Below are 14,054 nucleotides of genomic sequence, written 5' to 3' on the forward strand. Positions count from 1 at the left end.
AGAAACATCCCTTACAGCAGCTTCGGTGAGAGTGGTAGGACTTGTCATGTGCATCTATGTTTCCAACCTCACTTGCTTTAGGATATGGTATGAACAAAGCTTCTGCTCTAGGTTCAGAGACCTGAGAGTTTTACAAAAAATAGACATTTTCCAAAGATGCCCTCTGAGAACAGAACCCCGGAACTTCAGCTATGTGTGGTATGAGATGCAGGACTCAGCTCTACTTTGTGCCCTTACCTCTCATAGTTGTTTGCAGTCTCAATGTCTGAGCATGGAAATCTAGGTTATCTATGGTAATCCTCTTACCTGCATCTACCAGATGAAGGCTGTAATAAGTTTCCCTTCTGTATTTATGGGTATCACATATGAAGGGTAATCTAAATTTGTATTTGAGATCTGTGGTGAGCTTCTGAGTACCTCATGTCATAAGCCACGCTAACTGCAACATCTTGACTCATCTTCAGGGAGGTAGCATGGTGCTTATGTTTTAGTGATCCATAGAAGATAGATTTGGAACTATTTATTGGTAGACTTCAGTCCTATTTTCTTCTGTAGACTCACTGTCTACATGGTTTTCATCATGGCAGAGGCACATTATTCCATTAAGAGGTTGTTCTTTATTAACAGCCAATGAAGATCCCATGGAGAACAGGGCCGTTTTTCAGAGCTTCCACAGTATAATGTAGATTCTGTGATAACAGCCAGACCTTGACCTTCACTCATTTGACGTTCACTCCATCTTCCTCACTTAGTTCAGGATACTTAGGCAGGCGTGGCCTTTGGGGAGATAAGGTATATTTAATGTTGATGGTGGAGGTGGAAGGCATAACCATGACCCATGATGGGTCAACATCCTGCACAAACACCCTCCCCTAGCTTTCTGGATCCCCAGCTTCTGCAGAAGTTTTGTTGACACTAACTAGAAAGGAATAGAAAAGTTTCAACTGTGAAGCTAGGAACTCTGACATCAGGAACTACAATATTGTAGGGCTGTTCAAGTTTTAAGTTCATTTTCACCACTGAGTCAAGATTAAGTTTACTGGCTTGGATTTCTAGTAGTTAAATATGAGCACCTTGTGTATGGGCTCTGTGTCCCTGATGTTGGATTTTCCATTTTTAAGTGTTACAGATGAACTGTTTTACCCATAGAAAATTCTGATAAAATAAATATAGGCAGAATGGACAGGGAAAATAAAGTAGAATGCTAAGATCCAGTAAGACTTAATGTTAGAGAACTAAGCTGAGAGTGTGGGGATTCCGAAATAAACAACCAAGACAATTATGTGGGAAATAATAGACCCCATTGTCCTGACTGGATTCCAAGGAAGAACAGCACAGGTGTGGGTGAAGGCCGAGACTCCCACAATTATTTCCCCAGCATGTAATGGCACAGTCACAGATTCTTCATTTTCTTCCCTTAGAAAAACTTTTCCAAGAATTCACAATAAGGTTCAATCCCTGTGACCTATAAAGGGTTTGAGAAATACCGCAGTAGAGTTATTGTCTGTCTTCACAGGCCACCCTGGAAATAAATAAGCTATCCCCCAATTCACACAGACATAGAGAAACACAGAGTCACACACCAAACACAAACACACAGAGAGGAAAAGATTCAGAAAGAAATAGAAACAGATAGAAATGGAGATTGTTAGTGATACAGAAAGAAAGACACACAGAGACAAAAGGAATAAAAAAAGCTAAGAGACAGAAGAGAAAAAGAGAGAGTTAGAAACAAATGTAGAGATAGAAACCAAACTGAAATAACAGATAGATGTAGAAACAGAGAAACAGACAGACAGATAGACACAGTATAAAGAATAGACAATGAAAACTAAGTGAGAAAAATAAGTAAACAATTAAAATTCTTAGCAAGGTTAGATGTTCTCAGTGCCCATATAATCTGTTCAGATTAGGGTAAGTTCTGTAAGCATCATACATACCTAGCAATACTGAACTGGTTCTACTCAAAGAGGCACAGACTAATAGGAAATGGCATGAAAGGCTGACCACTTTGTTACCTTTTGTGGAAGGAGGGACTCCATAATTGGAAAAGGACCTAGCAGAAAAAAATAGCAAAAGGATCAACCTTGAGGCAAAGAAGCTTGATATGAAATCTTAATCTATGTATAGAAAGAATTAGTCAAGGTCATTGTAGAGACATCCCAGTGATGAGCTTTTGGCTGAATGAAAACAGAGATATGTGTAATGTGGGGAGAAACTGAGCAGGCCAAGGAGTTCACAGTTTAAGATGTTGTCTTTGTGTCTAGATAAAATCAGAATCTGATGCCTTTAGTGTTGAGTCTGATAGTTCTCAGTGTTGGGAGCTGTACTTGCCACTGGGATCACATTTTGCTCATATAACTCTCAATAGAGCAGGAGAAGTGACCTGGAGGGGGGATCTTCACAGAGAAATCCTGTAGATGAAGTTCTCTTGTGAGCATATCTATAGAGGATCTGTTTGATTATCTTAATTGATATGGGAAGAAAACAACAACTTTGCCATTGCCTTCCATAGGCTTGGGTACAGAACACATAAATGCAAAGAGCTTTAGATGAGCACAAGCCTGCAAGTTTACATGCATGCATTTATCTCTCTCCGCGGTTTACTGTGGATATGACATAGGTAGCCCTTTTGTATGTATGCCTCGGTTTCACTGAGTTAATGCAGTAAAATCTGGACATGTCAAGTCACCTGGATATTGCACTAAAAGGTTTTGTTTCAGATAGTCTCCATGATTCTAAAGCAATCCACAGACAACAGTGGAAGGCATCTGGTGGTTCACTTTTCAGTCAAAGTTATTAAAATGTGGCTCCCTACTCATGAGGAGTGGGACCAGGTGCATATTGCCTCACTCCAATTTTCTGATTCCCACCCATAATCTAAGACTCTCCCTCAAAGAGTTCTGTCAAGCATCAGAAAAACGTCTTTCTCTGTGTGCTGTATGTCGAATTACAGCAAAGAGTAGATTTCAGAGACACTTAAAACCCATCCACTAATGACCTGCCAGGAAATACCAATCATATTGAGAGGCAAACATTGTGCCACCATTTCACTGACATAAAATTAGTGAGCAACATAATTGGTGAAACATGGGTGAAGAACAAGGAAAGAAAGCACTCAGTAACTGGTGGATACCCAGATTTGTCACATTTAAGAAATAACCAATGACATGAACCACCATAACATCTGCACATAACCCTTTTCCAAACCCCAATCTGTAGAGGAGTTCAAGGTTTACACATTGAAATAAATGGCTACTTGATACTTGATGGTGGCAACCAGATAAGGGAGAGGGCCATACTGCATTTACCAGACTTTCATGCTACAGATGTTTGGGATGTTGCAGATGAGGTTGCTTGACTCATTGATGGTGGCTTCCGGTCTGGCAGATAGGGGCTATTTGTTGGCCTGCCAGGTAGCCACATTCGGCAACTTCTTGTGGGAAAGCCCCATGATCTGCAAAAGAGAAGCGAGAGGATGGAATACAATGGGATGAGAAGGACAGAGTTCCCAGTACCTTAGTCATGATTCTGCCCATTGCTTCCTGACATCCTGACACTGTACTGAGTCTCTGGAGAGAAGAAGTATATGCAGACCAAAGGAAGTTCTCTAGCAATAACCACAGAGGTTCAGTGCTCAGAAGGAGAGGACAGCAGTGAGTTTGTGAATATGGAAGAACATTATAGGATGTTCCCATGTTTCTAGACATGTAGGTCAATTCTAGGTTAATGCCATTCAGAAAAGATTTAGAAAACTGTGGATGGAAGCCCAGAATATTCTTTCTGTGCAGATGAGTGATAATAAAAATTGAGAGAAATAGAAATGACTCTATCCTGTGGCTCCATCATGCACTGCCTCTAGGCATTAGAGAAGTCTAGCTGGTCAATGCACTGCATTAGTCAGTTTAAAGTGTGACCACACTAAACACCATCTATGGAAAAGTAAGCTGGAATGTAGAAGAAAATAATAGTGAGAAAACTTTTTGTAAGTGGTTGGCAGATCTGCAAACTGACAAGTGAGCATCAAGTGTTCAAGAGGAGCATTCATCCCACATGCTGTTTGAAGAATAAAGAGAAGTAGGCCTTCACAGAAGATCCTGAAGAGTCTCCTCATGGGGCATGACACCCAGGGATCCCTCAGGCCCTATCAGCACTTCAGAGCTCTAGTCATCCTAGAAATACTACTTACTTGGGCCGGGAATGAAGAAATGTTGGGACGTAGGTTAAGATGAAGCGATGGTGAGAAAGCCACATGGCACCTGTCCTTCCGCACCAGGTCTCTCCTTTCATGTGTAAACACTGTCTTCCATGAGACAGAATGTTCCAGGTTGGAAAATGGGAAACTCATATTTTCAGACATTGAACTAGATTTTGGGGTCAACAGTATTAGCTATAAAGCCAGTTCAAATTCAGATTTCAAGTGGTTGTGACTTCACTGAGAGAGAAGGTACAGACTTTCAGTTCAGACTGTCCTTGGCAGTAACAAACAGGGAAGGACATTGGTGCAGAGTATCAGCAATTTGGCTCCAGCCTGTGTTGCTTTGGTCAGGGATCCTCTTGACCCTTGAATGCTGTACTGAATGTCAGGATCTTATCTGGAGATGTCTGAAAAGACAGCATTGATAGAAGGTCTAAGCATACGTGATTTAGGCAGCTCAACCTACCTGTACCACACAGTCGCTTATTTCCATAGTTAATAAAGTCAGGGAGAGTAAGTTGTTGTGCTCAAGGGGACTGAGAGTCTGCATAGAAAATAAATAAACCAAAGGCTGATGAACAACCAAGGTCTAGGTTTACCTCTGGTGACAGTTTTTATCTACACCCTTACCAGCTTAGAAGCCCAACATGAATATGTGAAAAAGGCGGAACCACATGCAGGAACACAGCATCCTTACATTTTCCCTCTGTCAGGATGGCCTCCTCGTCTTCTGACTTTCCCATCACCAGCACAAGAGGAGTGCACAGTTCATGCTTTTGGATTGTTGTGACAGTCAACTCTCCCAGGGCCTGTGATCTGTGTAGAGAACAAATTTCACCAAGAGATGAAATAGAGTAAATCCTTTTAGGGTGTGCACAGTATCACAAACACTCCTCAGTTCCACGTGTTCATGATGGCTGAGTGCCACATGGTTGCTCTCAATGTCCTCAGTTTCATGCCTTCTTTCTCTGCAGGCTCAGCCAATCAGAGCTGTCTTCTCAGGGACACTGTTTCCCAACCACCAAGACTAGGATGCTAACTCCATTTTCATTACTGTTCTTACCTCTTTTGATATGGACTTACCTCACCACCTTCATCTTCCTGAATGCAATGGGCTCTGTCAGTCTGTCAGCCCCTCGGACAAGGCATGTGTATCACGCTGATGATCCTGGGATCTAGCATGTAGTGAAATCCTTGCACCTCACTCTGGTTATTGAATGGAAACTGACAAAAGAGATCACACCACTTCAAATAGTCTAGAAGCTGGGAACACATCTCAGAGCCAGTCTTCACCCTTGCTCCTTGTGGGTAAGAATGAAGTCAGACCTGTGAAATGAAAATGGCTTCCATGGTGCTAGAGGAGGATTGGAGTAGGCACAGTCCAGGAAGTGACTTAACAGGTTGCAAGGCAAGAACTGAGAGCCTAGCTCTGGCAGACATCCCACACTTAGGAAAGAATTGCTAGGAAATGCAGTGACAGATGTCAGGGTTTCACCCACTGACTCATCTGTAGAGGTCCTTCTCTATTGTCCAAAGTTTAAAGACTGAGAAGAAGGGCTGGGTGAGTGTCAGGGAGATAACAGTCCTGTCACTAGGAAAACACCAGCTTGCAACGAAAAACTGAAGAAAAGATCGGGGGATGCACCATGTAGCTTCCAGATTGGCCTCACATCAATTTTTGCATATAGCCTTCCACTGTCACAGGTATATCCTCCTTTCTGCCTCCTCAGTGCCAGGAGCTAATTGTACGGCCAAGTCTCTTCTATGGATACAAAGCAATCATTACCTGAGTTTCAATGGCAGAAAAATCTTGTCAGCGGGTACTCCACTAAGACATGGACTTCTGCGTGAGATGGTGACATCACTGCAGCTTGAAGTGAAGGGGAACATGTCCATCCACACTTTTCATCTCTAGGTTCACTCATACAAGCATTAGATTTCTCAGGAGCTTCTGTTGGCTGTGGGAACCATATCCTAATACCATGTCAGCACAGGAAGGAAATGTCTTCCTCTTGATGGAAAGAACAAATGTGGGAAGGAAGAGAAACAAGGGCCAGCTTATGTGTTCTATGAGAATGAGAGTTGCTTGTTCTTGGGGTACAGGAATTGAAGGACTGTGTATCAGATGGTTTGGGCAGCTATCAAAGAGGCCCTGTTCTTGTATGTCATTTCTTATATACCTGTTGTTTTACTGTTTTAGCATGCAGAACAAAAGTGTAGAAATCCAGTTATTTGTTTATCTATAGATGCTGGTGTCAAGGCTGGGGAGATGTTCCACACTGGTATCACAACCACAGAGTTCGGGCCCTTGGTGTTCCTCTGAACTGCAGGGAGACTTTGAGGTGGCCCATTAGAGACTTGATCATTGTTCCTCTTCCAGGCACCAGATCAACACTATAGATTCCATTTGGACACTTGTCCCTGTGTAAAACATCCTTCGTTATTTTCTGCATAACTTGCTCAGGTAGCAGAATTTCAGTTTGTATTTCCAGTTCAGTGTTGTTATTTTGAGATGTGATCCTTAGCAACAATGAACCACAGCCCTCATAGTCAGGAATCCATGACCATCCTGGACTCACATGAACAAGCTTCTGTAGCACAGCACCATCATCTGCAGAGGAGACACTGAAGGAGAGAGAGGCATTGGATGTGAGGTGACTTAAACACAGGACACATTGGACAATGGCAGGATCATCCCTGTTGAGAATATACTACTGAATGTGACTTTCCTTGGAAGATTACAACTAGGATAACTGCCAAAGGGCTCAGGAGAACAGGGAACTGGGACAAGTTCAGAGATGAGAGAAGCAATGGACCCTTTACCTTTTCCAGAATGACTTAAAACTGCACATGAGACGGCCAGTGACTACTAAAAATTGTCAAGTCCATTGACTACTGGATGTCAGCTGTTGTGTGTCTGAAACGTAAAGGAACACCCGGGACTTTAGGATGGAGAGAGGAGAGTTCAGTTGTGCCAATGGTCTTTGTCTCATGCTGACTCTGGGATATAGAGAGTCCAGACCCTCTATTCCCTGTCTGAATTTGGTTCAGGATGACTCTAATGACCACCATGTACAGATAAAGACAGCAGCAACAAGTCCTAGAACTGAAACAAATGGAGAATAGAATTGACTGGGGGAGGGAAAGTGGCTGAGCCTCCTAATAGATGCATGAGTTAAAAGGTGAAAGGAGACAAGTTCAAGTTCTTCATTGTTCCAAGAGTGAGGAGGAGCTCACACCCTGAAGTGTCTTGCATGCATGCCAGTAAGGGACTGCCTCTGTCCCTCTGGGTTGGATACTTTTCTGACAATTTGGTCAAATTTAAGTCATACATTGTTTATTTTAAATTATGCCCTATTCATTTTCTCGACTCCACCTGATGTACATTTTCCTCATTATTTACTGAATGTAAGTGTTTAGGAAAGTATGGATTGGAGCTTAGCTGGGAGTAGGAAACAGGACACAGAAATCATAAAGAAGCCAATAGAGAGCACCCTTCACGGCCTCTATTGTTGTTTCTGTTACTAAATTTCTACCTTCAGTTACTATACTTGACTTCCCTCAGGATGGTTGTATGCATGAGTTTTAAGTTAAAAACCTTTCCCCACAGCCAAACACACCCCACTGTTCTCTCTGTTTCTTTCAGCAATGTAGAGGGAAAGGCTTTGATAAACACCTTTTGAATTGTAGCTCCAGCTGAGGGCAGTCTTATCACAGAAGTCTCATGGGAGCTTCCTACATTATTAAAAAAAAAAAATCTCAGCTGGGTACAAAGCCTCAGGTACTGGCTCCCAGGCCCAGATAAAAGCACACCTTCATTGCTCTTGGCCAAGCTTAAGATCCCCTTCTACATGAATGGCGACCATTTGATATGTACCCATGTCTGGTGTTGGTGCTTATGGGATGGTACACTAAGCCTGAGATCCCCACAGTGGCCACTGTGTGGCCTTCAAGTATTTGAGAGTTCCTAATGAAACAGCAGCTGGGAAAGTCCTTTCTCTCAGCACCGTTCATGAGGCAGCCTTGTTAAAGATGATGAAGATCTTTGAACATCCCAGTGTTGCATGGCTGACTGATATCTGTGCTACTTCCTGAACTGATGGGGACATCAAGTTAATCCTCGCATTTGAACATATATATCAGGACATGAGGACATACCTGCACAAAGCAACGCCACTATGCTTGCCATTTGAGACCTTTAGATCTGATGCACCAGTTTCTAAGTAGCCTCCATTATATTCATGCAAACTGCATTGTTCACTGGGAACCGAAGCCAGAGAACATTCTAGTGATAAGTAATGGGACAGTCAAGATGGCTGACTTTGGCCTAGCCAGAATGTTCAGCTTCCAGATGGCCCTCGTGTCTGTGGATGTTACCCTCTGGTGCTGGGCTCATGAAGTTCTGCCGTCTACTTATGCAACACCTGTAGGCATGTGGATCATTGGCTGTATCATCAGAGAGATGTTTCAACAGAAGCCTCTCTTCTGTGGAAATTGAAGCTGACCAGTTGGGCAAAGTCTTTGAACTTATTTGATATCCTCAAGAAGAAGACTGGCCTCCAGAGGTATCTCTTCCTCAAGGAGCCTTTGCCCCGAGAGAGCCTTGTCCCGAACAGTCAGGGGTGCCAGACATGGAGGAATCTGGAGGACAGCTGCTGCTGGAAAATTTGACCTTTAACCCACAGAAGCAAGTCTGTGCCTTCCGAGGCATCCCTGCAGCACCAAGACCTGCACAAGGAGGAAAGCGACTGGAGTGAGAAGAGGGGCTGCCTGCCTCAATTTCCAGACACTTGGTGGGAGGACCTGGATGAAGTGGCAGGCTCTGCCTACTCCTGAGGCCGTGCAGAGTCCTCCAACTTTTTACAGAGATCATTTTCAGCCTTAAATGACAATCCCTCACTTCTCCTTATAGGTTTACCCCCCCCCCCCGTACCTCCCTTTTTTCTACACTAAATGTCAAGTGTATTTGTTTTCTTCTCTTCCTGAATCATACTGGTATAGTTTTTATACAGAAAAATAAAAGCAGACAATGAAGTATGGTCTTCAAAAAACAAAACAAAACAAAGTCCAAGATGAATTGTTCTACAGAGATATGGGATAGCAGGTGAAGGAGAAAAAATTAGCCAGATCAGTATAATCATGCCCCTTTGTAGGTATGACTGGCCTCCAGAGGTATCTCAATCTCATGGAGCCTATGCCCCCAGAAAGCCTCAGCTAGGGCAGTCAGGGGTGCCAGAGATGGAGGAACCTGGAGCACAGCTGCTGCTGGAAGAAGACTTAGTGTTAGAAAGATGGCAATGGTTAGGATGCAAATCTTCAAGATTCTTAGGAATAAACGCCTTTTTGGATCATTCAAAAGATTTACAGCTTTTCTGGGCAAAGTGCAAAAGATGTGCTGTGTAACTACTCCCATCAAACCCACAGGAAAGCAGGTCACACAGGCTGAGTGGTCTCCATGATGGAAGCACTCTGACTTTCTGTGTTCTCTAAACCTCAGTGCACGGTTCTTGAGCCCAGCAACGAGTTTCCTAACACTGTCAGGAAGACAGAAGCCTGGACTTTCTCTCACACCTGAAGCCCACTTTCTATGTCCGCCAATGGCACTGATGTCAGCTACATATAATGTCCCAATCCTTCTGGGGCTGACTCTCAGGAGGATGGCTAGTTCAAATGTTGCTGCAGGTTTAGAGTGATACCTAAGGCAACTGGTTATTGTGAGAAACCATGAAGGTGCATCCTAGGTGAGCACATGTGTAGGAATCTGAATAGAGACACTTTGAGTGTCCTGTGGCCTGCACAGTAGCTGCCTGAGACAGCACATTTACTGAATGCTTAGTAAGCCAGCAACAATGCTGCTGTGTCAGGAGGCTTCACATTTCTGTGTTCTGGAGCAGGCATTTGTTGTGCTCATGGGGAGCACATTTCTTCTTGTTGGTATCAGGGCAAATGATGGGAGGAAAGGACAGTGTAGAATGTGAGAGGTGAGTGTGCTGGGAGAGTCATTTTGAAGTTCTGTTGCCTTGAGTCTGTTGACTGTGAAGATCCTCTGGCAGCTCCTCAGCCCTGGTTTCAAGATGGTTTGAAAGATTAGAATGCTGCTGTCTGCCTAGGCTCTGAATGCCACAGTGGAGAATAAGGTGACATTGAAACCATTTCATCTCTGAGCAATGTAAGACACCTAAAAACTGGGAATCCACATCTGATACCCAATGTAAGAAACATAGCAGCAATGTGAGAATTCACAGGGCTTAGTACACTGTGCCTTCCAATTGAATTATAGAAAGACATTGATATGGCCACCTTGTACCTCAACCATTGTCACTATTTCAAGCACTAGGTCTCCAAGCATAATCTCTACCTGGATATTTTCCCCACAGACGACAGGTATACATGCCCCCTTTCACTCTGGCTGTACCCACAGACACTTGATGGTTACTGCTAGTTCAGTTGCCTTAGATCCCACCTAGGCATTCTCCAAAAAGGTTTTTTCTTCAGATGTTAAGGATCAGGGTTTAATCCAGCTGGGATAGAAATAATTTCTGAAAATAAGCTTATAGCACCCTCTAAGAGTGTGGTAAACCTCTAGACCCTAAAGCATTAATAATTCAAGAGCTAAGAATGCAGCCTTGTGGCAATCCTTGGTATTTAAAAAATCATTATGTTTAATCTTTACATATCAAGAAAACTTTGACATTTCCATATTACATTTATTTTATATGTATTTTATGCTTATCATAACTAGTAAATTTAGAGTACTATCAAACCTATAAAAATCAATTAAGTACTGAAAAAATATTTTCATATAGTTTTATTCACAAATGCTTTGAAAATTTGTATATTTATCTGTTTTTTTAAAATAATTTGTTTATTTTTTAAAAGACCTGAAAATCAATTGCAAATAAAAAAGAGAAAGAAATCTTGTCATCCCGACAGACTCCAAAAAATACATCTTTTTGATTTTTTTCCAATAAGAAGACATGAATAAAACAGAGACAATAAAATTCAGAGCTGAGATGCATCCCCACCTGGCAAACTTGCTTACCTTCTCATCGGGTTTTTCTCACTATCTCTTCCAGGGGAGCCATTTTTTTGGAGAATGGATGTTGTCATTTTTTCCTTCGTGCACAGGGAAAGCAGCAGATGTTGGAGAAGCGATTCTGTATCCACCTACGAAATTTCTTCAGTCGCCCAATCTTCTGACAGGGAGATTTTATTTCAATTTCAGAGTCTTGTGAAGTAGTCGGGAGTGTTTCGATTTCTAATACGTTGTTACACACACATGGGCCAGCCACTGCTCTTGAATGTGGGACACTGCTAGAAGCTCTGCTCTGCTTACAGGGGTAATGCAGAGCAATGGGAGGCAGGGACACACTTTTGGCCAACTTGTGTCCCGATGGTTTCAGTGGAACAGGCCCCTGCTCTCCTGAGGGCCTGATGTGGAGGAGGCCAAAGTTTGGCTCACTGGCCCTTCTCTTTAGGGGAAGAGTATGTGTTGGGGATGCGGATGGTGTAGGACAGGGATCCACAGCTTTGGCTGAAGAGGGAGATCCATGCTTATGCCCTAGGTCTACATGTGCTTTTAATGTTAGATATGCACCCATTGGTGCATCGTATTTCTTTTTGTGCAGGGAATTCAAAATCTGGATGGCATTGTATCCCATGTCACACAGCATATCAATGATTTTGAAGTCTGGGTCTATCTTGGTCGAGATGGTTATTTCGCACTTCCTCACCCATGGATGGTTTTCAATTTCTTCGATGGAAGGCCTCATCTCTGGGGGAACCGTGAGGACTTGGTGGATCAGGTTCTCCAGTTGTCTAGAGAGTAAACGTGGAACAGCATAGGTCCCTGTTAAAATATTTTTACTGATCTCTTTGATGGTCTCTCCTCTAAACGGGAAGAACCCTGCTGTAATAAAAAAGAGCAGCACGCCCAAACTCCACACATCCGCCTTCTTTCCCTCGTAGGGCTCCCTTAATATAAGCTCTGGGGCAAAATATATTCTGGCTCCACGTGGCACTTTCATTAATCTCCCAGGTCTGCATCTCCTGGCTAGGCCAAAGTCTATTATTTTGATATTACCTTTGGCATCTCTTACTATGTTATCCGGCTTGATATCTCCGTGTACAATATCTCGTTGGTGGCAGAATTTTATTCCCGAAACTATCTGTCCAAATGTTTTTTTTGCCTCCTCCTCCGACAGTTGGCCTTGGTCTCTTACTATTTCAAATAAGTTTCCTCCTGGGACATATTCCAATATAAAATGTATGTTACTTGCTGTTTCTAAGACTTGGAAAAGGCGAATGATGTAAGGATGTTGTAGTGTCTCCAATATTGCCCTTTCTGTCTGGATCCACCTGATGTTCTTTTCGCTAATCTGTACCGTTTTGATGGCAACCAGAGCCTTGGTTTTCAGGTGCCAGGCCAATTTCACAGTGCCAAATGAACCCTGGCCAAGTAAGAAACCCACATTATAATGACTTCTCAAAGTCTCTGTTTTTAAATTGCTGTCCATGAGGCTGTTCCCTGTGCTCTGGTGCACAGAGGTTGTGAGATAATACAACCTGAAAATGAACAATCTAGTCAACTCTGAACGAGTCCCACAGGTCACCCAAATCAGCTTCCTGCTCTATCTGGACAAAACTCACAGGCTAGTCCACAGTCTTATACTGAGGACATTCATTCTTCTATCACAGTGGTTCTTTGTGAGGTCAGAGCATGAACTTCACCATGGAGATAGGGTTATCCTGCAGTGTGGCTGTTTCCACTCTGAGCCACAGGGTTATTTCCACTTTCATGAAAATGAGACTATCCTCTATCATCTTCTTCAGCAGATCAAAAGACAGATATTTACTTGTTTAGAAGTTACAGGCTGCAGAGGGCATCTGCTTCACCAGGGAAGTGTTTTAAAGCTGCAGCCAGAGAGAGAGCTTTGGTCAGCTCTGCACCCTCCAGCTTTTTAGGCTCATGAGCCTCCAGTTAGAGGAGCAGCACCTGGGAGGTGCACTGAAGGTCCAATAAGAGAGCCCTTGTTTAGTCCTCTTCAGGATATTTATTGATTAATTTATTTATTCCTATCACTTTCCAAAATAAAGACAGTTTATGATGAGTGCTTGGACAGTTCAGAAGCCTCCCTCTGCAAATAAGGAGGCCCAATCAAAGTGCAATGATCAAACAGGAAGGAAGCACTGGGACTCAGAGCAGGAAGGGCCCTGGGCTCCCCAGTGGGAACAGTTTCTTCTTGCCTCTACTACTTTACTAAAACTCTTCTTCTTGCCTTTGTTCTGGGATCTGTTTATTTTGTTGCAACCTCCCATTCTTCCTCTGAACTTTGTCTGAAGTTCCTCCTCCTCTTCACTGTTCCTGCCTGTGTTTCTGATAGTTCCTGCATCCACAATGCTGTCCCCCGAAAGCACCATGGCTGCCATCCTGCTTACCTTTGCCATCTAGATATTCTTCCAGAGTTCCTTCCCAATGATGGGTTCCTGGTCCCTGGATCAGGCAGGGCAGGGGCACACTTTCTGTGTGCTCTCTGCAGAGATTTCTCTGCCCCCTGGCTAGTCGGAACCTCTTCTTCTCAGGCTTGTATCTCTGGGTCTCTGCTGGTCCTCGTCAAGACTCCTCATTCTCTGACGAACAGCTCTGAACCACCATGTCTACCTTAGGCAGTACCAGTGGTTGCCACCAAGACTCGAAAATTGCCATTGAAACACCCTTCAGTGTGATTTCCTTTGGCTTCTTTGTAATGTAGCCATGTACAGACTGGACATCGTGCTTTATGAATGTGTTAGGCAACAGCTCCTTGACCTCCTCCTTTTTATCAGAGAAGATGGGTGTGTGCCATAGATGACCACT

At 43.3% G+C, this 14,054-nt stretch overlaps 1 protein-coding gene and 1 pseudogene across 2 annotated transcripts; one reads left to right on the top strand and one right to left on the bottom strand.

Annotated features, from left to right (window-relative positions):
* The first annotated feature begins 5,537 nt into the window (after positions 1-5,537).
* Positions 5,538-9,034, top strand: LOC308435394 (cyclin-dependent kinase 4-like; annotated as a pseudogene). Its single transcript has 2 exons — positions 5,538-5,568; positions 8,121-9,034. The product of its transcript is annotated as a cyclin-dependent kinase 4-like (transcript).
* Positions 9,035-11,304: 2,270 nt separating this feature from the next.
* On the bottom strand, positions 11,305-13,645 carry LOC308435395 (putative sperm motility kinase W; the record flags this gene model as incomplete). Its single annotated transcript, XM_080942644.1, has 2 exons — positions 11,305-12,648; positions 13,637-13,645. 2 exons carry the CDS (start codon positions 13,643-13,645, stop codon positions 11,305-11,307), a joined length of 1,353 nt encoding a protein of 450 aa, XP_080798770.1.
* Between the last annotated feature and the right edge of the window lie 409 nt (positions 13,646-14,054).

Source organism: Micromys minutus (genome assembly GCF_963924665.1).
Source record: "Micromys minutus genome assembly, contig: SUPER_22_unloc_1, whole genome shotgun sequence".
NCBI classification, from domain to species: Eukaryota; Metazoa; Chordata; class Mammalia; order Rodentia; family Muridae; genus Micromys; species Micromys minutus.